Genomic DNA, 23402 nt, shown 5'->3' with positions numbered 1-23402 from the left:
GAGGTCAGGCTGGGCCTAATATAGTGTATAAGAGGTCAGGCTGGGCCTAATATAGTGTATAAGAGGTCAGGCTGGGCCTAATATAGTGTATAAGAGGTCAGGCTGGGCCTAATATAGTGTATAAGAGGTCAGGCTGGGCCTAATATAGTGTATAAGAGGTCAGGCTGGGCCTAATATAGTGTAAAGAGGTCAGGCTGGGCCTAATATAGTGTATAAGAGGTCAGGCTGGGCCTAATATAGTGTATAAGAGGTCAGGCTGGGCCTAATATCGTGTATAAGAGGTCAGGCTGGGCCTAATATAGTGTATAAGAGGTCAGGCTGGGCCTAATATAGTGTATAAGAGGTCAGGCTGGGCCTAATATAGTGTATAAGAGGTCAGGCTGGGCCTAATATTGTGTATAAGAGGTCAGGCTGGGCCTAATATAGTGTATAAGAGGTCAGGCTGGGCCTAATATCGTGTATAAGAGGTCAGGCTGGGCCTAATATAGTGTATAAGAGGTCAGGCTGAGGCTAATATAGTGTGTAAGAGGTCAGGCTGGGCCTAATATAGTGTGTAAGAGGTCAGGCTGGGCCTAATATAGTGTGTAAGAGGTCAGGCTGGGCCTAATATAGTGTGTAAGAGGTCAGGCTGGGCCTAATATAGTGTATAAGAGGTCAGGCTGGGCCTAATACAGTGTATAAGAGGTCAGGCTGGGGCTAATATAGTGTATAAGAGGTCAGGCTGGGCCTAATATAGTGTATAAGAGGTCAGGCTGGGCCTAATATAGTGTATAAGAGGTCAGGCTGGGCCTAATATAGTGTATAAGAGGTCAGGCTGGGCCTAATATAGTGTGTAAGAGGTCAGGCTGGGCCTAATATAGTGTATAAGAGGTCAGGCTGGGCCTAATATTGTGTATAAGAGGTCAGGCTGGGCCTAATATAGTGTATAAGAGGTCAGGCTAGGCCTAATATAGTGTATAAGAGGTCAGGCTGGGCCTAATATAGTGTATAAGAGGTCAGGCTGGGGCTAATATAGTGTATAAGAGGTCAGGCTGGGCCTAATATAGTGTATAAGAGGTCAGGATGGGGCTAATATAGTGTATAAGAGGTCAGGCTGGGCCTAATATAGTGTATAAGAGGTCAGGCTGGGCCTAATATAGTGTATAAGAGGTCACACAAGAAGTCTGAGGCAAAAGGTATGGCATATAAGTCTGGCAGCCCAACAGGTGGCAAATGTACTGCAAATTGAGAAATCAAGTGACAAAACTAAATAAAAAGAAACTATATTATGAAACAAAAATCAATTATATAAAGAATGATAGTGAACATTTTTGGAGCACCTTAAATTCTATTTTGGGAAGAAAGGCAAACTCAGCTCCATCATTCATTGAATCAGATGGCTCAGTCATCACAAAACCCATTGATATGGCTAACTTCTGTAATTATTTTTTTATTGGCAAGATTAGCAAATTTAGGCATAACATGCAAACAACAAACGCTGACACTACACATCCAAGTATATCTGACCAAATTATGAAAGACAAACATTGAAATTTTGAATTCCGTAAAGTGAGTGTGGAAGAGGTGAAAAAAATTGTCTATCAAAGAATGACAAGCCACCGAGGGTTTGATAACCTGGATGGAAAATGACTGAGGATAATAGCGGATGATATTGCCACATCTTCAATTTAAGCCTACAGGAAAGGGTTCCTCAGGCTTGGAGGGAAGATAAAGTCATTCCCCTACTGAAGAATAGTAAAGCCCCCTTAACTGGCTCAAACTGCCGACCAATCAGCCTGTTACCAACCCGTAGCAAACTTCTGGAAAACGTTGTGTTTGACCAGATACAATGCTATACACGTCAGCTACTACAGCGACTGAAATGACAGCAACGTTTAACAAAGAGCTGCAGTTACTTTCAGAATGGGTGGCAAGGAATAAGTTAGTCCTAAATATTTACAAAAATAAAAGCATTGTATTTGGGACAAATCATTCACTAAACCTTAAACCTCAACTAAATCTCATTGTGAATAATGTGGAAATTGAGCAAGTTGAGGTGACTAAACTGCTTGGAGTAACCCTGGATTGTAAACTGTCATGGTCAAAACATATTGATACAACAGTAGCTAAGATGGGGAGAAGTCTGTCCATAATAAAGTGATGCTCTACCTTCTTAACAACACTATCAACAAGACAGGTCCTACAGGCCCTAGTTTCTACCTTCTTAACAACACTATCAACAAGGCAGGTCCTACAGGCCCTAGTTTCTACCTTCTTAACAACACTATCAACAAGGCAGGTCCTACAGGCCCTAGTTTCTACCTTCTTAACAACACTATCAACAAGGCAGATCCTACAGGCCCTAGTTTCTACCTTCTTAACAACACTATCAACAAGGCAGGTCCTACAGGCCCTAGTTTCTACCTTCTTAACAACACTATCAACAAGGCAGGTCCTACAGGCCCTAGTTTCTACCTTCTTAACAACACTATCAACAAGGCAGGTCCTACAGGCCCTAGTTGTGTCGCACCTGGACTACAGGTGTCCCAAGCTTGTAGCGTCATACCAAAGAAGACTCGAGGCTGTAATCGCTGACAAAGGTTCTTCAACAAAGTACTGAGTAAAGGGTCTGAATACTTATGTAAATGTGATATTGCAGTTAATATTTTTTTTTTTTAAATCTAAAAAATAATTATACAAATCTGTCATTATGGGGTATTGTGTGTAGATTGACGAGTTAAAAAACTGTGAAGAAAGTCAAGGGGTCTGAATACTTTCCCTTTGCCGGGCAGACGGGCTTGGGACATTTTTGGCAAAATTAGGATATGCCCACGTCACCATTACACCTCTGGTTGTTGCTGACAGATCAGTCACCGGATGGCTCCACATGATTTATAAAATAAATAAAACTAAGTAAAAGTTAGAGTGAAGCAAAAATTACCTTTTTTATTTCGGTAACAAAACAAAAGATAAAATGTGTTTTTAACAGTGTCACAACAATGTACCACATGAAATCTGGAGCTCCCTTTTATGAAAGATGGTACAGCCAATCACTGGACATCTGGAGCTCCCTTTTATGAAAGATGGTACAGCCAATCACTGGACATCTGGAGCTCCCTTTTATGAAAGACTGTACAGCCAATCACTGGACATCTTGCAGAAAAAGCCATTGCTGATTTTGACATGAAACCTTCTCACTGCTCACCATCATTAATGCTTCAATACATTTTCGTATTCACATTTCATTAGAAGGGGGCAATACTGTGGTAGAGCGGACATGTTTCACGATAGTAAATGGATTTTTACAGTCTTCTGTGTTGGTTTTGGGACACTAGGGACCGGTTTCCCACAGATTAAGAGGAGTTTGACTCCTAAAAACTCTCATTGAGCTTGCTCCTTAGTTCAGGACTATTAATCTGTGACCAGTAGAGTGGACCCAGGCCAAGAAACACAAGCTGGGTAACAGGCACCTCTTGACTTCTACCTTTAAATAATCTGTTACATCACAGGAAGTGACTGTAAATTAGATATTGGAAGCTGTGGAGATCATCAGTCTATTACTGTCATCTTGAAAAGGAAGCTTACTGCTACTGTAAATGAGACGAATTGGGTTAACTCACTACTCATGTTGATATATACACCACCCCCCCCCCCCCCCTCCTCCTCCTCCTCCTCCTCCGCTCCTCAACATCGAATTAGTAACTTTTTCAGTTACACTACTGATTAGGCCAGTTTGCTGACGATGGCCTGGTTGAGAGTATTCAGCTGATTCGTCCATTTATCTAAAGCCATGTATCGGGCTCCATTCCTCTTCTGGTGATCCAGCTCCAACAGTTGGTTGACTTGGTCGATGCGGCCGTTGATCGTGCTGACAGGTATCGGAAGAAATAGAAGGTCAAATTATGGTAAATTCATATTTTTTTTTTTACTTATGGTGCATTTAAAATGTCTACAATAATCATGATATCATCAACATGCAATTTACCCGTCTAGAATGCATTGAACTAGGAGGCTTTCCACGTCGCAGACATAAATGTTTAATTCCTGAAGGAGACAAAAAAAAAAAAAGTTTAAAAAAAATATAAAAACTTAAAAATGTAGAGAAAATATATATTTTTTCAATTCAAAATAAAAATTAAAATGCTAGAGATTTTACCTTGGAAATAAAAGGTATGTGTATTCTCGTGTAAGGCTTGATTAATTTGATAAGCACTTGCGTCCTTATATTTCGTAATAACTCTGAAAGACAACAACAAATTTTTTTTTTTTTTAAATCAATGGTTAAATACAAGGAACTTTCATATGAACACAGCCTCCAGGTATACTGATTTATAACTTGTTAAAATGAGGTTTACTAACTTACTAATGAAGTAAACATTAACGAATATACATCAGTCTGAGAGGGACGTCTAGACCATACCTTCTATATGTTCCCTTATGAACGGATCATCCATTATGTTACTGTGATTGGTCTTCAGGATCTTCTCAAACTCTGTGATGTCATTGTTCTGGTAGGAACTGGAGGTGGGGGGTTTAAACATTAGTATTATCATTCAATAATCAAACTGTTTGTGTAGCAGACCATGTGTAGACAATCAGCCAAAGCAAAAAACACTTCCAAGAAAAGTTAGATTGTAATAGTGAATGAGATGCAGTATTACCTGACCAAGTTAGTCATTGCAAGGATGTCTGGATCATTTTTATAGGGTTTAGCCTAAAGAGGAATGAAATGTCAGCGTGAGTAAAGATACTCCAACACGATGCAAACTTTACCAACTGTACCATGTTCACTAAAATAGGAACCTGCGATAGGCTCCTTTGTACAATATGTTTAGGACATCTTTACAAAAGCAAACTCTAAAAAGTCTGTACTATAGAGATTAATCAATAAAACCACATTTCCCACCTTCATTGAAAAAGTTATTCCAGGACTCGTTTTTTAAAATGAATTTGAATATAAAAATAAATGAATAATAATTAAATCGGAGTGTGGGGAACCATCCCTAAGAGATGAATCTCTGATCACTAATGAGACCTTTCATACCTCCTGTGAGTCGAAGGGGTTGATTCCAGACTTCATCAGCATGTTGGCCAACACCAGGTACTTTAGACAGGTGGTTCGTCGGGGACTTCCTGATTCATCGTAGTTCTTAAACGCCTCGAAGAAGTCTGTGTGAGCCTTCTCAAACTCCCCTTCTCTCAAATGCATTTTACCTCCACACTCTGGAGAAAACAAAGACAAGAGACCGGACAACATGGTCCTGATAAAATATCCCCTCTACTTCAAATCCATTGGAGGACTAGGTCACAGAGGAGGGACCTAGGATCTTCTTCTCCAATACATTTTGACAAAGAGACGAGGTGTAGGTAGAGACGTGGTTATATAGTTAAGGTGTAGGTAGAGATGTGGTTATATAGTTATATAGTTATGGTGTAGGTAGAGATGTGGTTATATAGTTAAGGTGTAGGTAGAGATGTGGTTATATAGTTAAGGTGTAGGTAGAGATGTGGTTATATAGTTATATAGTTATGGTGTAGGTAGAGAAAATATAGTTAAGGTGTAGGTAGAATGTGGTTATATAGTTAAGGTGTAGGTAAATGTGGTTATATAGTTATGTAGGTAGAATGTGGTTATATATTAAGGTGTAGGTAGAGATGTGGTTATATAGTTAGGTAGAGATGTGGTTATATAGTTAAAAATGTGGTTATATAGTTAAGGTAAGAATATAGTTAAGGGTCTAGAGATGTTTATATTTAAGGTGTAGGCAGAGATGTGGTTATATAGTTACATTTTTGGTTAAAATATAGTTAAGAGGTAGAGATGTGGTTATATAGTTACCAGGTAGAGATCTGGTTATATAGTTAAGGTGTAGGTAGAGATGTGGTTATATAGTTAAGGTGTATAGAGATGTGGTTATATAGTTATATAGTTAAGGTGTAGGTAGAAATATAGTTATATAGTTAAAGGTAGAGATGTGGTTATATAGTTAAGGTGTAGGTAGAATGTGGTTATATAAATGTACCTAGAGATTTTATATAATTAAGGTGTAGGTAGAACATATAGTTATGGTGTAGGTAGAGATGTGGTTTTAATTAACAAGAGATGTGGTTATATAGTTAATGTAGGTAGAGATGTGGTTATATAGTTAAGGTGTAGGTAGAGATGTGGTTATATAGTTATGGTTAAGATGTGGTTATATAGTTAATGTAGGTGAGATGTGGTTATATAGGGTGTAGGTAGAGACTTTATATAGTTATATAATTAAGGTGTAGGTAGAGATGTGGTTATATAGTTAATGTAGGTAGAGACATCTAATTAAGGTGTAGGTAGAGACTTTATATAGTTATGGTGTAGGTAGAGATGTGGTTATATAATTAAGGTGTAGGTAGAGATGTGGTTATATAGTTAAGGTGTAGGTAGAATGTGGTTATATAGTTAAGGTGTAGGTAGAGATGTGGTTATATAGTTAAGGTGTAGGTAGAGATGTGGTTATATAATTAAGGTGTAGGTAGAGATTTATTGACATATAATTAAGGTGTGGTAGAAACCTATATAGTTAAGGTGTAGGTAGAGATGTGGTTATATAATTATTAGGTAGAGACGCTATATAGTTAATACATTTTATATAGTTATATAGTTCATGTAGGTAGAGATGTGGTTATATAGTTATATAGTTAAGGTGTAGGTAGAGATGTGGTTATATAGTTAAGGTGTAGGTAGAGATGTGGTTATATAGTTATATAGTTAATGTAGGTAGAGATGTGGTTATATAGTTATGGTGTAGGTAGAGATGTGGTTTTTGGGATAGTTATATAGTTAAGGTGTAGGTAGAGATGTGGTTATATAGTTATATAGTTAAGCTCCTAGGTAGAGATGTGGTTATATAGTTAAGGTGTAGGTAGAGATGTGGACCCATATAGTTATATAGTTAAGCTGTAGGTAGAGATGTGGTTATATAGTTATGGTGAGATGTGGTTATATAGTTAAGGTGTAGGTAGAGATGTGGTTATATAGTTATATAGTTAAGGTGTAGGTAGAGACGTGGTTATATAGTTAAGTGACTAGAGATGTGGTTATATAGTTAAGGTGTAGGTAGAGATGTGGTTATATAGTTAAGGTGTAGGTAGAGATGTGGTTATATAATTAAAAGGTAGAGATGTGGTTATATAGTTACTGTAGGTAGAATGTGGTTATATAGTTAAGTTAAGTGTTAGAGATGTGGTTATATAGTTAAGGTGTAGGTAGAGATGTGGTTATATAGTTATATAGTTAAGGTGTAGGTAGAGATGTGGTTATATAGTTATGGTGTAGGTAGAGATGTGGTTATATAGTTAAGGTGTAGGTAGACATTGGCTTATATAGTTAAGGTGTAGATAGAGATGTGGTTATATAGTTATATGGTTAAGTGTAGGTAGAGATGTGGTTATATAGTTAAGGTGTAGGTAGAGATGTGGTTATATAGTTAAAGGTAGAGATGTGGTTATATAGTTATATAGTTATGGTGTAGGTAGAGATGTGGTTATATAGTTAAGGTGTAGGTAGAGATGTGGTTATATAGTTAAGGTGTAAGATGTGGTTATATAGTTAAGGTGTTAGAGATGTGGTTATATAGTTAAGGTGTAGGTAGAGATGTGGTTATATAGTTAAGGTTATTATAGTTAATGGTGTTAGGTAGAGATGTGGTTATATAGTTAAGGTGTAGGTTGGTTATATAGTTAAGGTGTAGGTAGAGATGTGGTTATATAGTTATATAGTTAAGGTGTAGGTAGAGAAATATATAGTTATATAGTTAAGGTGTAGGTAGAGATGTGGTTATATAGTTAAGGTGTAGGTAGAGATGTGGTTATATAGTTAAGGTGTAGGTAGAATTGGTTATATAGTTATATAGTTAAGGTGTAGGTAGAATGTGGTTATATAGTTATATAGTTAAGTGTAGGTAGAGATGTGGTTATATAGTTAAGGTGTAGGTAGAGATGTGGTTATATAGTTAAAATGTAGGTAGAGATGTGGTTATATAATTATAGGTAGAGATTAATTATGGTAGGTAGAGATGTGGTTATATTTAAGGTGTAGGTAGAGATGTGGTTATATAGTTAAGGTGTAGGTAGAATGTGGTTATATAGTTAAGGTGTAGGTATGTGGTTATATAGTTATGGTGTAGGTAGAGATGTGGTTATATAGTTAAGGTGTAGGTAGAATAACTTAAGGTGTAGGTAGAGACGTGGTTATATAGTTATATAATTAAGGTGTTAGAGATTGGTTATATAGTTAAGGTGTAGGTAGAGATGTGGTTATATAATTAAGGTGTAGGTAGAGATGTGGTTATATAGTTATGGTGTAGGTAGAGATGTGGTTATATAATTAAGGTGTAGGTAGAGATGTGGTTATATAGTTAAGGTGTAGGTAGAGATGTGGTTATATAGTTAAGGTGTAGGTAGAGATGTGGTTATATAGTTATGGTGTAGGTAGAGATGTGGTTATATAGTTAAGGTGTAGGTAGAGATGTGGTTATATAATTAAGGTGTAGGTAGAGACGTGGTTATATAGTTATATAATTAAGGTGTAGGTAGAGATGTGGTTATATAGTTAAGGTGTAGGTAGAGATGTGGTTATATAATTAAGGTGTAGGTAGAGACGTGGTTATATAGTTATGGTGTAGGTAGAGATGTGGTTATATAGTTATATAGTTAAGGTGTAGGTAGAGATGTGGTTATATAGTTATATAGTTAAGGTGTAGGTAGAGATGTGGTTATATAGTTAAGGTGTAGGTAGACATGTGGTTATATAGTTATATAGTTAAGGTGTAGGTAGAGATGTGGTTATATAGTTATGGTGTAGGTAGAGATGTGGTTATATAGTTATATAGTTAAAGGTAGAGATGTGGTTATATAGTTATATAGTTAAGGTGTAGGTAGAGATGTGGTTATATATTAAGTGTAGAGAGATGTGGTTATATAGTTATATAGTTAAGGTGTAGGTAGAGATGTGGTTATATAGTTATGGTGTAGGTAGAGATGTGGTTATATAGTTATGGTGTAGGTAGAGATGTGGTTATATATATAGTTAAGAGGTAGAGACGTGGTTATATAGTTAAGGATAGAGATGTGGTTATATAGTTAAGGTGTAGGTAGAGATGTGGTTATATAGTTAAGGTGTAGGTAGAGATGTGGTTATATAATGTGTAGGTAGAGATGTGGTTATATAGTTACGGTGTAGGTAGAGATGTGGTTATATAGTTATATAGTTAAGGTGTAGGTAGAGATGTGGTTATATAGTTAAGGTGTAGGTAGAGATGTGGTTATATAGTTATATAGTTAAGGTGTAGGTAGAGATGTGGTTATATAGTTATGGTGTAGGTAGAGATGTGGTTATATAGTTAAGGTGTAGGTAGACTGGTTATATAGTTAAGGTGTAGGTAGAGATGTGGTTATATAGTTATAATTAAGGTGTAGGTAGAGATTGGTTATATAGTTAAGGTGTAGGTAGAGATGTGGTTATATAGTTATGGTGTAGGTAGAGATGTGGTTATATAAATAGTTAAGGTGTAGGTAGAGATGTGGTTATATAGTTAAGGTGTGGTAGAGATGTGGTTATATAGTTAAGGTGTAGGTAGAGATGTGGTTATATAGTTAAGGTGCTGTAGAATGTGGTTATATAGTTAAGGTAGAGATGTTTATATAGTTAAGGTAGAGATGTGGTTATATAGTTAGGTAGAGATGTGGTTATATAGTTAAGGTGTAGGTAGAGATGTGGTTATATAGTTATATAGTTAAGGTGTAGGTAGAGATGTGGTTATATAGTTATAATTAAATCGAGTTATATAGTTAAGGTGTAGGTAGAGATGTGGTTATATAGTTATATAATTAATGTGTAGGTAGAGATGTGGTTATATAGTTATATAGTTAAGGTGTTAGAGATGTGGTTATATAGTTAAGGTGTAGGTAGAGATGTGGTTATATAGTTAAGGAGTAGGTAGAGATTGGTTATATAGTTATATAGTTATGAGGTAGAGATGTGGTTATATAGTTAAGGTGTAGGTAGAGATGTGGTTATATAGTTATATAGTTAAGGTGTAGGTAGAGATGTGGTTATATAGTTAAGGTGTAGGTAGAGATGTGGTTATATAGTTAAGGTGTAGGTAGAGATGTGGTTATATAGTTAAGGTAGAGATGTGGTTATATAGTTAAGGTGTAGGTAGAGATGTGGTTATATAGTTAAGGTGTAGGTAGAGATGTGGTTATATAGTTAAGGTGTAGGTAGAGATGTGGTTATATAGTTAAGGTGTAGGTAGAGATGTGGTTATATAGTTAAGGTGTAGGTAGAGATGTGGTTATATAGTTAAGGTGTAGGTAGAGATGTGGTTATATAGTTATATAGTTAAGGTGTAGGTAGAGATGTGGTTATATAGTTATGGTGTAGGTAGAGATGTGGTTATATAGTTATGGTGTAGGTAGAGATGTGGTTATATAGTTAAGGTGTAGGTAGAGATGTGGTTATATAGTTAAGGTGTAGGTAGAGATGTGGTTATATAGTTAAGGTGTAGGTAGAGATGGTTATATAGTTAAGGTGTAGGTAGAGATATTATATAGTTATGGTGTAGGTAGAGATGTGGTTATATAGTTATATAATTAAGGTGTAGGTAGAGATGTGGTTATATAGTTATGGTGTAGGTAGAGATGTGGTTATATAGTTAAGGTGTAGGTAGAGACGTGGTTATATAGTTATATAATTAAGGTGTAGGTAGAGATGTGGTTATATAGTTAAGGTGTAGGTAGAGATGTGGTTATATAGTTAAGGTGTAGGTAGAGATGTGGTTATATAGTTAAGGTGTAGGTAGAGATGTGGTTATATAGTTAAGGTGTAGGTAGAGATGTGGTTATATAGTTATGGTGTAGGTAGAGACGTGGTTATATAGTTATATAATTAAGGTGTAGGTAGAGATGTGGTTATATAGTTATGGTGTAGGTAGAGATGTGGTTATATAGTTAAGGTGTAGGTAGAGATGTGGTTATATAGTTATATAGTTAAGGTGTAGGTAGAGACGTGGTTATATAGTTAAGGTGTAGGTAGAGATGTGGTTATATAGTTAAGGTGTAGGTAGAGATGTGGTTATATAGTTAAGGTGTAGGTAGAGACGTGGTTATATAGTTATATAATTAAGGTGTAGGTAGAGATGTGGTTATATAGTTATGGTGTAGGTAGAGATGTGGTTATATAGTTAAGGTGTAGGTAGAGATGTGGTTATATAGTTATATAGTTAAGGTGTAGGTAGAGATGTGGTTATATAGTTAAGGTGTAGGTAGAGATGTGGTTATATAGTTAAGGTGTAGGTAGAGATGTGGTTATATAGTTAAGGTGTAGGTAGAGATGTGGTTATATAGTTAAGGTGTAGGTAGAGACGTGGTTATATAGTTAAGGTGTAGGTAGAGACGTGGTTATATAGTTAAGGTGTAGGTAGAGATGTGGTTATATAGTTATATAATTAAGGAGTAGGTAGAGATGTGGTTATATAGTTATATAGTTAAGGTGTAGGTAGAGATGTGGTTATATAGTTATATAATTAAGGAGTAGGTAGAGATGTGGTTATATAGTTATGGTGTAGGTAGAGATGTGGTTATATAGTTAAGGTGTAGGTAGAGATGTGGTTATATAGTTAAGGTGTAGGTAGAGATGTGGTTATATAGTTAAGGTGTAGGTAGAGATGTGGTTATATAGTTATATAGTTAAGGTGTAGGTAGAGATGTGGTTATATAGTTATGGTGTAGGTAGAGATGTGGTTATATAGTTAAGGTGTAGGTAGAGACGTGGTTATATAGTTAAGGTGTAGGTAGAGATGTGGTTATATAGTTATATGGTTAAGGTGTAGGTAGAGACGTGGTTATATAGTTAAGGTGTAGGTAGAGATGTGGTTATATAGTTATGGTGTAGGTAGAGATGTGGTTATATAGTTATATAGTTAAGGTGTAGGTAGAGATGTGGTTATATAGTTAAGGTGTAGGTAGAGATGTGGTTATATAGTTAAGGTGTAGGTAGAGATGTGGTTATATAGTTAAGGTAGAGATGTGGTTATATAGTTAAGGTAGAGATGTGGTTATATAGTTAAGGTAGAGATGTGGTTATATAGTTAAGGTAGAGATGTGGTTATATAGTTAAGGTAGAGATGTGGTTATATAGTTAAGGTAGAGATGTGGTTATATAGTTAAGGTAGAGATGTGGTTATATAGTTAAGGTAGAGATGTGGTTATATAGTTAAGGTGTAGGTAGAGATGTGGTTATATAGTTATATAGTTATATAGTTAAGGTGTAGGTAGAGATGTGGTTATATAGTTATATAATTAAGGTGTAGGTAGAGATGTGGTTATATAGTTATATAGTTAAGGTGTAGGTAGAGACGTGGTTATATAGTTAAGGTGTAGGTAGAGATGTGGTTATATAGTTAAGGAGTAGGTAGAGATGTGGTTATATAGTTAAGGAGTAGGTAGAGATGTGGTTATATAGTTAAGGAGTAGGTAGAGATGTGGTTATATAGTTAAGGTGTAGGTAGAGATGTGGTTATATAGTTAAGGTGTAGGTAGAGATGTGGTTATATAGTTATGGTGTAGGTAGAGATGTGGTTATATAGTTAAGGTGTAGGTAGAGATGTGGTTATATAGTTAAGGTGTAGGTAGAGATGTGGTTATATAGTTAAGGTGTAGGTAGAGATGTGGTTATATAGTTAAGGTGTAGGTAGAGATGTGGTTATATAATTAAGGTGTAGGTAGAGATGTGGTTATATAGTTAAGGTGTAGGTAGAGACGTGGTTATATAGTTAAGGTGTAGGTAGAGATGTGGTTATATAATTAAGGTGTAGGTAGAGATGTGGTTATATAGTTAAGGTGTAGGTAGAGATGATATAGTTAAGGTAGTTATATAGTTAAGGTGTAGGTAGAGATGTGGTTATATAGTTAAGGTGTAGGTAGAGACGTGGTTATATAGTTAAGGTGTAGGTAGAGATGTGGTTATATAGTTAAGGTGTAGGTAGAGATGTGGTTATATAGTTATATAGTTAAGGTGTAGGTAGAGATGTGGTTATATAGTTAAGGTGTAGGTAGAGATGTGGTTATATAGTTAAGGTGTAGGTAGAGATTGGTTATATAGTTAAGGTGTAGGTAGAGATGTGGTTATATAGTTATATAGTTAAGGTGTAGGTAGAGATGTGGTTATATAGTTAAGGTGTAGGTAGAGATGTGGTTATATAGGTAAGGTGTAGGTAGAGATGTGGTTATATAGTTAAGGTGTAGGTAGAGATGTGGTTATATAGTTAAGGTGTAGGTAGAGATGTGGTTATATAGTTATATAGTTAAGGTGTAGGTAGAGACGTGGTTATATAGTTATGGTGTAGGTAGAGATGTGGTTATATAGTTAAGGTGTAGGTAGAGATGTGGTTATATAGTTAAGGTGTAGGTAGAGATGTGGTTATATAGTTATATAGTTAAGGTGTAGGTAGAGATGTGGTTATATAGTTATATAGTTATGGTGTAGGTAGAGATGTGGTTATATAGTTAAGGTGTAGGTAGAGATGTGGTTATATAGTTATATAGTTAGAGATGTGGTTATAGGTAGATTGGTTATATAGTTAAGGTGTAGGTAGAGATGTGGTTATATAGTTAAGGTGTAGGTAGAGATGTGGTTATATAGTTAAGTGTAGGTAGAGATGTGGTTATATAGTTAAGGTGTAGGTAGAGATGTGGTTATATAGTTAAGGTGTAGGTAGAGATGTGGTTATATAGTTAAGGTGTAGGTAGAGATGTGGTTATAGTTAGTTAAGGTGTAGGTAGAGATGTGGTTATATAGTTATATAGTTAAGGTGTAGGTAGAGATGTGGTTATATAGTTAAGGTGTAGGTAGAGATGTGGTTATATAGTTAAGGTGTAGGTAGAGATGTGGTTATATAGTTATGTAGTAGAGATGTAGGTTAGATATGTGGTTATATAGGTGTAGGTAGAGTTGGTTATATAGTTATGGTGTAGGTAGAGATGTGGTTATATAGTTAAGGTGTAGGTAGAGATGTGGTTATATAGTTATATAATTAAGGTGTAGGTAGAGATGTGGTTATATAGTTATGGTGTAGGTAGAGATGTGGTTATATAGTTAAGGTGTAGGTAGAGATGTGGTTATATAGTTAAGGTGTAGGTAGAGATGTGGTTATATAGTTAAGGTGTAGGTAGAGATGTGGTTATATAGTTAAGGTGTAGGTAGAGATGTGGTTATATAGTTAAGGTGTAGGTAGAGACGTGGTTATATAGTTATATAATTAAGGTGTAGGTAGAGATGTGGTTATATAGTTATGGTGTAGGTAGAGATGTGGTTATATAGTTAAGGTGTAGGTAGAGATGTGGTTATATAGTTATATAGTTAAGGTGTAGGTAGAGATGTGGTTATATAGTTAAGGTGTAGGTAGAGATGTGGTTATATAGTTAAGGTGTAGGTAGAGATGTGGTTATATAGTTAAGGTGTAGGTAGAGATGTGGTTATATAGTTAAGGTGTAGGTAGAGATGTGGTTATATAGTTAAGGTGTAGGTAGAGATGTGGTTATATAGTTAAGGTGTAGGTAGAGATGTGGTTATATAGTTATATAATTAAGGTGTAGGTAGAGATGTGGTTATATAGTTATATAGTTAAGGTGTAGGTAGAGATGTGGTTATATAGTTAAGGTGTAGGTAGAGATGTGGTTATATAGTTATATAATTAAGGAGTAGGTAGAGATGTGGTTATATAGTTATATAGTTAAGGTGTAGGTAGAGATGTGGTTATATAGTTAAGGTGTAGGTAGAGATGTGGTTATATAGTTATATAATTAAGGTGTAGGTAGAGATGTGGTTATATAGTTATGGTGTAGGTAGAGATGTGGTTATATAGTTAAGGTGTATAGAGATGTGGTTATATAGTTAAGGTGTAGGTAGAGATGTGGTTATATAGTTAAGGTGTAGGTAGAGATGTGGTTATATAGTTAAGGTGTAGGTAGAGATGTGGTTATATAATTAAGGTGTAGGTAGAGATGTGGTTATATAGTTAAGGTGTAGGTAGAGATGTGGTTATATAGTTAAGGTGTAGGTAGAGATGTGGTTATATAATTAAGGTTAGGTAGAGATGTGGTTATATAGTTAAGGTGTAGGTAGAGATGTGGTTATATAGTTAAGGTGTAGGTAGAGATGTGGTTATATAGTTATATAGTTAAGGTGTAGGTAGAGATGTGGTTATATAGTTAGAGGTAGAGATGTGGTTATATAGTTATGTAGGTAGAGATGTGGTTATATAGTTAAGGTGTAGGTAGAGATGTGGTTATATAGTTAAGGTGTAGGTAGATGTGGTTATATAGTTAAGGTGTAGGTAGAGATGTGGTTATATAGTTAAGGTGTAGGTAGAGATGTGGTTATATAGTTATGTAGGTAGAGATGTGGTTATATAGTTAAGGAGTAGGTAGAGATGTGGTTATATAGTTAAGGAGTAGGTAGAGATGTGGTTATATAGTTAAGGTGTAGGTAGAGATGTGGTTATATAGTTATGGTGTAGGTAGAGATGTGGTTATATAGTTAAGGTGTAGGTAGAGATGTGGTTATATAGTTAAGGTGTAGGTAGAGATGTGGTTATATAGTTAAGGTGTAGGTAGAGATGTGGTTATATAGTTAAGGTGTAGGTAGAGATGTGGTTATATAGTTATATAGTTAAGGTGTAGGTAGAGATGTGGTTATATAGTTAAGGTGTAGGTAGAGACGTGGTTATATAGTTAAGGTGTAGGTAGAGATGTGGTTATATAGTTAAGGTGTAGGTAGAGATGTGGTTATATAGTTAAGGTGTAGGTAGAGATGTGGTTATATAGTTAAGGTGTAGGTAGAGATGTGGTTATATAGTTAAGGTGTAGGTAGAGATGTGGTTATATAGTTATATAGTTAAGGTGTAGGTAGAGATGTGGTTATATAGTTATATAATTAAGGTGTAGGTAGAGATGTGGTTATATAGTTAAGGTGTAGGTAGAGATGTGGTTATATAGTTAAGGTGTAGGTAGAGATGTGGTTATATAGTTAAGGTGTAGGTAGAGATGTGGTTATATAGTTAAGGTGTAGGTAGAGACGTGGTTATATAGTTATATAATTAAGGTGTAGGTAGAGATGTGGTTATATAGTTAAGGTGTAGGTAGAGACGTGGTTATATAGTTATATAGTTATGGTGTAGGTAGAGATGTGGTTATATAGTTAAGGTGTAGGTAGAGACGTGGTTATATAGTTATATAATTAAGGTGTAGGTAGAGATGTGGTTATATAGTTATGGTGTAGGTAGAGATGTGGTTATATAGTTAAGGTGTAGGTAGAGATGTGGTTATATAGTTATATAGTTAAGGTGTAGGTAGAGACGTGGTTATATAGTTAAGGTGTAGGTAGAGATGTGGTTATATAGTTAAGGTGTAGGTAGAGATGTGGTTATATAGTTAAGGTGTAGGTAGAGATGTGGTTATATAGTTATATAATTAAGGTGTAGGTAGAGATGTGGTTATATAGTTATGGTGTAGGTAGAGATGTGGTTATATAGTTAAGGTGTAGGTAGAGATGTGGTTATATAGTTATATAGTTAAGGTGTAGGTAGAGATGTGGTTATATAGTTAAGGTGTAGGTAGAGATGTGGTTATATAGTTAAGGTGTAGGTAGAGATGTGGTTATATAGTTTAGGTGTAGGTAGAGATGTGGTTATATAGTTAAGGTGTAGGTAGAGATGTGGTTATATAGTTTAGGTGTAGGTAGAGATGTGGTTATATAGTTAAGGTGTAGGTAGAGATGTGGTTATATAGTTAAGGTGTAGGTAGAGACGTGGTTATATAGTTAAGGTGTAGGTAGAGACGTGGTTATATAGTTAAGGTGTAGGTAGAGATGTGGTTATATAGTTATATAATTAAGGAGTAGGTAGAGATGTGGTTATATAGTTATATAGTTAAGGTGTAGGTAGAGATGTGGTTATATAGTTAAGGTGTAGGTAGAGATGTGGTTATATAGTTATATAATTAAGGAGTAGGTAGAGATGTGGTTATATAGTTATATAGTTAAGGTGTAGGTAGAGATGTGGTTATATAGTTAAGGTGTAGGTAGAGATGTGGTTATATAGTTATATAATTAAGGAGTAGGTAGAGATGTGGTTATATAGTTATGGTGTAGGTAGAGATGTGGTTATATAGTTAAGGTGTAGGTAGAGATGTGGTTATATAGTTAAGGTGTAGGTAGAGATGTGGTTATATAGTTAAGGTGTAGGTAGAGATGTGGTTATATAGTTAAGGTGTAGGTAGAGATGTGGTTATATAATTAAGGTGTAGGTAGAGATGTGGTTATATAGTTAAGGTGTAGGTAGAGACGTGGTTATATAGTTAAGGTGTAGGTAGAGATGTGGTTATATAATTAAGGTGTAGGTAGAGATGTGGTTATATAGTTAAGGTGTAGGTAGAGATGTGGTTATATAGTTAAGGTGTAGGTAGAGATGTGGTTATATAGTTAAGGTGTAGGTAGAGATGTGGTTATATAGTTAAGGTGTAGGTAGAGATGTGGTTATATAGTTAAGGTGTATAGTGTGGTTATATAGTTAAGTGTAGGTAGAGATGTGGTTATATAGTTAAGGTGTAGGTAGAGATGTGGTTATATAGTTAAGGTGTAGGTAGAGATGTGGTTATATAGTTAAGGTGTAGGTAGAGATATGGTTATATAGTTAAGGTGTAGGTAGAGATGTGGTTATATAGTTAAGGTGTAGGTAGAGATGTGGTTATATAGTTAAGGTAGAGATGTGGTTATATAGTTAAGGTAGAGATGTGGTTATATAGTTAAGGTGTAGGTAGAGATGTGGTTATATAGTTAAGGTGTAGGTAGAGATGTGGTTATATAGTTATGGTGTAGGTAGAGATGTGGTTATATAGTTAAGGTGTAGGTAGAGATATAGTTAAGGTGTAGGTAGAGATGTGGTTATATAGTTAAGGTGTAGGTAGAGATGTGGTTATATAGTTAAGGTGTAGGTAGAGATGTGGTTATATAGTTATATAGTTAAGGTGTAGGTAGAGATGTGGTTATATAGTTAAGGTGTAGGTAGAGATGTGGTTATATAGTTAAGGTGTAGGTAGAGATGTGGTTATATAGTTAAGGTGTAGGTAGAGATGTGGTTATATAGTTAAGGTGTAGGTAGAGATGTGGTTATATAGTTATGGTGTAGGTAGAGATGTGGTTATATAGTTAAGGTGTAGGTAGAGATTTGGTTATATAGTTAAGGTGTAGGTAGAGATGTGGTTATATAGTTAAGGTGTAGGTAGAGATGTGGTTATATAGTTAAGGTGTAGGTAGAGATGTGGTTATATAGTTATATAGTTAAGGTGTAGGTAGAGATGTGGTTATATAGTTAAGGTGTAGGTAGAGATGTGGTTATATAGTTAAGGTGTAGGTAGAGATGTGGTTATATAGTTAAGGTGTAGGTAGAGACGTGGTTATATAGTTAAGGTGTAGGTAGAGATGTGTCTACCTCTGATGACTCCCATGATGAGAGGGTGAGGGATGGCAGACTTGATGTGTAGAGACTGTTCATACAGCGCCTTCAGCTTCTTGTTGTTCTTCTGGGCCGTATACATCTGGATCTCCAGAGCATAGATCTCCAAGAGCTGGGTGCCTTTCTTCAGGTCATCCTCACCGTCATCCGTCTATACACCAAGACAGAACATGGGATAAAAACGAATCATCCATCTATACACCAAGACAGCACATGGAACAAATACTTGAGAGATAATTTCACACAGACACTTGAGGACGAACAGGGCATTCTAGATTTCCACAATCATACTAGCCCAGCATCAGGTCTGTTTGTGTTCTCTTGCCTCCTGTGGTCACGACAACAGCCATAGGAGTTGTCCAAACAGTACAAACAGATCTCAGACCAGGCTACAATCGTACAATATGATTCCAATGATCTATTGTCACTAAGAACACACAAGAATGTTTTCATTATGATGTTATAATGCTGAATTAGATTTGGTGGTAAAACCTCTGTAAAGACCTCTGTGAAAACCTCTGATTGCATTGATGAGGAGTGTTTCTTCACCTGACAGGACTGGTGCAGCTGCCTCAGGATCTTCTGAAGTTTACCATACTCTTCTCTCTCCAGGTACAACTTCCCAAGCTAAAGCATAGGACAGACAAGGAGGAGTGAGGAATTCAACTAAATTACTTTACAGTATCAACCTCAGCGTCTCCATAAAAACTATATGCCACATACGTTTTAATATTTGCATTATTTAAAAAATTATGATATTGTGGATGGAATCAATGACATTATATGAAAAGTTTTAAAATCAAGCATACTTTAGTGTTGGTTTTAAACCAAAGCCTGTCGTTTTTGGCATCCTTTAATGCATCCAACGTTGTTTCATAAAACTCCTGCAGCAAGTCCATCTGAAAATAAATAAAGAAGTCAAGTAGAACCCTCTGTACATTCAGGAGATTCTCTTTGCTTTTTTTTAACCCCAATTTCATGGCTTCCAATTGGTAGTTACAGTCTTGTCTCATCGCTGCCACTCCCATACGGACTCGGGAGGTCGAGAGCCATGCGTCCTCCGAAACACAACCCAACCAAGCCGCACTGCTTCTTGACACAATACACATTCAACCCGGAAGCCAGCCTGCACCGATGTGTCGGGGGAAACACCGTACACCTAGCAACCTGGTCAGCGTGCACTGCGCCCGGCCCGCCACAGGAGTCGCTACTGCGCGATGAGACAAGGATATCCCTGCCGGCCAAACCCTCCCTAACCCGGATGACGCTGGGCTAATTGTGCGTCGCCCCATCGACCTCCCGTTCGCGGCCAGCTGCGACAGAGCCTGGGCTCAAACCCAGATTCTCTGTGGCATAGCTAGCACTGCGAATACAGTGCCTTAGACCTCTGCGCCACCCGGGAGCCCCACATTCAGGAGATTCTCAATTGTGCATGCATATACGTCCAGGACTAGCTTTAAAATCAGGGTATTGAGAACCAACCCGAACCAACCCACTTTTCCATAATTCAAAACAGCTCAGATTTATGCTTGATTCTGTGCACCATTGTTTGTTCTTAAATGTCACACACATTACCTGCTTTGACGTTGAGATATAATCAAGGATGGAATTGATGGATTTTTCAGAATAGTTTCTTGTAACTGCACTCCGGATGTATGTCAACAGCTGCTTGTACCTGTTCATCATTTCAGGGAAATTTGTCTGGAGGGAAAAAGACAAAAAAATATATATGTAATTCAAGTGCTAATTTAGGCAGTACGGGATGGTAGCAGTTCTTTACAAAACATGAACAAATATGAACAAATATTTAGCACAATGAATAATATATTTTCTAAATATTGAAAAAAAAATATATATATATATATGCTACAGCATATTTACTGTCATGTCTGCTGCTTACCAGTTTGAAGTTAATCTTAATCATCTGTTTCAAGGCCTTGAAACCCCATTCTCCTTTCTCACCCTCCAGCTCTAAGACCTGGGGAAAGATGCATTTAATAAAAGGATCGCCACAGGTGGCTGCTGGCACCTTAATTGGAGAAGACAGGCTCAGAGTAATGGCCAGATTGGTATCATTACAAATACATGGTTTGATATGACTCCATTCCAGCCATCATTATGAGCCGTCCTCCCCTCACCAGACTGCTGTGATGTGTGTGTGTGTGTGATAACTAACCTTCTGGAAGCTGATGAGAGCTGCTTTGGGGTCATCCTCCTTCAAAGCCTTTGAATTGTAGTATTGATTCTCTAAATCAACATTGGGCTCAGAGTTGCTGTCCTCTGAGTATTCCTGAAATCATACAATTCATCATCACTGCAGTTTACAAGATCAACACCCACTATTGATATTCAGCTAGCTAGCTCATGATATGTGTTTGTTTTGGTGATTTGTGAAGCAAACAGCTGGATCATTTAACGGTGCAAAAGGTTTAACAACAATTAGTTGAAACTTGCAATAGTAACTGAACAAATCATTAGAGACATAGCTGGCTAACTAGCTAACAGTTAGCTGTCAATGATGGGAGAACCATCAACAGCTAGTTCAGCTGCTAGCTAGCTAGCTACTAAGTGGAGTGCAACATGGAATGTTTACGCTGATTAGCTAGCTAGCTAAACACGTTGTATATGGTAATCAGCGACAATATCCATATATATATTTACTTCTGAGGAGTTTACCAGATCATAATCCTCTTCATCATCGCACATGAAGTCATCTTCCATATCAGACATCTTTACTACGAAGCTAGAGATCGATAGGAACCTTGCTAGTGGCAGCAGACCGTCGCAGCAAAGATACTAGAGCGCTTCTACGTCATCCGCCGTGAATGCCTTGCTGCGCAGCGTGAACATGAGAGTGAATCGTGATTCCTTTGAACTGGTCCCTTTTCCTACTCTTCCGTATTGTTACGTTTCGTTACAATGAATGTGTTTACAGCTGATCTAGAAACAGTTACTTTGTTTAACAGAAAGCGTTTGAGGTAGCGATTTTTGGTGGGTAGAGCTGGTCGTAGATCAGCTTTTCAATAATATCCGGGACTCTCGTGTGACAGTCAGCTGATATAGTATTAGGTGTGTTTCTATATATTTTTTCCCCCTCAGTACAGTACTCCAGATAGATCTAGTTGCAATTAGATTTGGTGATTTAACAATAGTCTAAAACCAACCGGTAAGAACTGGTATTTGGTTTGAAAAATGGCAGCACACCCGCCAAAGACAAAGATTCTGATAAGTGCAAATAAAAGGTGAGTTATCTTGATAATTTTCGAAATAGTACTGGTAATTACAGTTGCTAAAACTATCCATGCATGTATTAAACATTTTATAGTAGGCTACAGTAAAGTAAGACCGTTTTTTTACTCCTCAAATCACTCCTTGAATTGGGCAGTCATTTGCATTTTCCCGATGTATTGTATTGCTAGGTTGCAAAACCTGAAAGAGGCCTTCGAGAAAAAGTATGGAGAAGCACCTCTTTTTTATGCACGAGCTCCCGGAAGAGTCAATCTAATAGGTATGTAAACACATTTCATATCTATATAGCTATGCTATTATAACGCAGAAATCCATAAATACAGTATAAAGACAACTGATGTACAGAAAAAAATATATATATATATCAATGTGATCCTTCATAAGGGCTAGCTCTAAATCGTAACCGTAACTCAAAACATTGTCTTTCTTAATTCATTACTGTTAGGAGAACACATTGACTACTGTGGTTATGCTGTGCTCCCAATGGCTATTGAGCAGAGTATTCTGGCTGCGGTCACTGTCAACGATTCCAAGAAAATCTACCTGGCCAACACAGAACCTAAATACAAGTAAGATCTGCCAAATAATCTCCACACCAAGCTTTTTATGCACATGCAATTCACCTATAATCATCATATGTAAGGATCTTCCACAATCTGTCTTGATTTGCTGCCCATCTAGATGAATTGACGACTGTATTGGATTAACTATCAAATGTTATTTAATTAGAGACTGGCTCTCTCAAAATCATAAAATGGAGTGTGTTTTTTTTTTTTTACAGGGACTTTACAGTCTCTTCAGAAGATATTGAGATAGACAAGGACAATCCTCAGTGGTACTATTACTTTCTCTGTGGAGTGAAAGGGATTCAGGTGAGTTATGTAGACTCTGCTTATTACTTTCTCTGTGGGGTGAAAGGGATTCAGGTGAGTCATGTAGACTCTGCTTATTACTTTCTCTGTGGGGTGAAAGGGATTCAGGTGAGTCATGTAGACTCTGCTTATTACTTTCTCTGTGGGGTGAAAGGGATTCAGGTGAGTCATGTAGACTCTGGTAATGACTTTAATATGCTGTATATGTTCTTCCTGTTGTTCTATTCTACTGTTCTTCTTCCTGTTGTTCTATTCTGCTGTTCTTCTTCTTCCTGTTGTTCTATTCTGCTGTTCTTCTTCTTCCTGTTGTTCTATTCTACTGTTCTTCTTCTTCCTGTTGTTCTATTCTACTGTTCTTCTTCTTCCTGTTGTTCTATTCTACTGTTCTTCTTCTTCCTGTTGTTCTATTCTACTGTTCTTCTTCTTCCTGTTGTTCTATTCTACTGTTCTTCTTCTTCCTGTTGTTCTATTCTACTGTTCTTCTTCTTCCTGTTGTTCTATTCTACTGTTCTTCTTCTTCCTGTTGTTCTATTCTGCTGTTCTTCTTCTTCATGTTGTTCTATTCTGCTGTTCTTCTTCTTCGTCATATCAACTTTGTCTGTCCTATCTATCTATCTATCTATCTATCTATCTATCTATATATCTATCTATCTATCATGTTGCTACAGTATTAACCATATCAAACATAAACATGAGGCATTGTTCAACATGGTGTTATATCATCATCATCATCCTCACCAGGAGCACCTAGGGA

General features: G+C 36.4%; 2 protein-coding genes across 7 annotated transcripts in view; one reads left to right on the top strand and one right to left on the bottom strand.

Moving 5' to 3' along the window:
• Positions 1 to 1403: 1403 nt before the first annotated feature.
• LOC115123516 (COP9 signalosome complex subunit 2-like) lies at positions 1404 to 21347 on the bottom strand. Of its 5 annotated transcripts, none has more exons than XM_065022254.1 (13): positions 21189 to 21347; positions 20704 to 20817; positions 20428 to 20505; positions 20103 to 20228; positions 19337 to 19426; positions 19020 to 19154; positions 18504 to 18678; positions 5024 to 5202; positions 4641 to 4693; positions 4400 to 4497; positions 4136 to 4218; positions 3965 to 4023; positions 1404 to 3847 (listed from the first exon to the last, which is right to left on the bottom strand). In XM_065022254.1, exons 1-13 carry the CDS (start codon positions 21255 to 21257, stop codon positions 3703 to 3705), a joined length of 1404 nt encoding a protein of 467 aa, XP_064878326.1. In that variant the 5' UTR covers positions 21258 to 21347; the 3' UTR covers positions 1404 to 3702. The 5 variants fall into 5 exon arrangements, with proteins under 5 accessions (XP_064878326.1, XP_064878327.1, XP_064878328.1 ...); XM_065022255.1 differs by having other exon boundaries at positions 19032 to 19154; XM_065022256.1 differs by having other exon boundaries at positions 21204 to 21347.
• Positions 21348 to 21492: 145 nt separating this feature from the next.
• galk2 (galactokinase 2) overlaps positions 21493 to 23402 on the top strand; it is a 27766-nt gene continuing 25856 nt past the window's right edge. Inside the window, exons 1-5 of one of the 2 annotated variants that reach the window (XM_065022260.1) lie at positions 21493 to 21769; positions 21947 to 22035; positions 22222 to 22345; positions 22558 to 22648; positions 23390 to 23402. The exon at positions 23390 to 23402 is cut by the window's right edge and continues 134 nt beyond it. In XM_065022260.1, coding sequence (XP_064878332.1) covers positions 21720 to 21769; positions 21947 to 22035; positions 22222 to 22345; positions 22558 to 22648; positions 23390 to 23402 — 367 coding nt within the window. In that variant the 5' untranslated portion in view covers positions 21493 to 21719. Of the gene's footprint in view, positions 21770 to 21946; positions 22036 to 22221; positions 22346 to 22557; positions 22649 to 22785; positions 22811 to 23389 lie in introns of those variants that run through there. The other variant, XM_065022261.1, reaches the window with a different exon arrangement.

This window comes from Oncorhynchus nerka, linkage group LG9a (assembly GCF_034236695.1).
Source record: "Oncorhynchus nerka isolate Pitt River linkage group LG9a, Oner_Uvic_2.0, whole genome shotgun sequence".
In the NCBI taxonomy this organism is placed as follows: Eukaryota; Metazoa; Chordata; class Actinopteri; order Salmoniformes; family Salmonidae; genus Oncorhynchus; species Oncorhynchus nerka.
The sequence above is the reverse complement of the archived record's forward strand: the minus strand, read 5'-3'. Positions and strand labels throughout refer to the sequence as shown.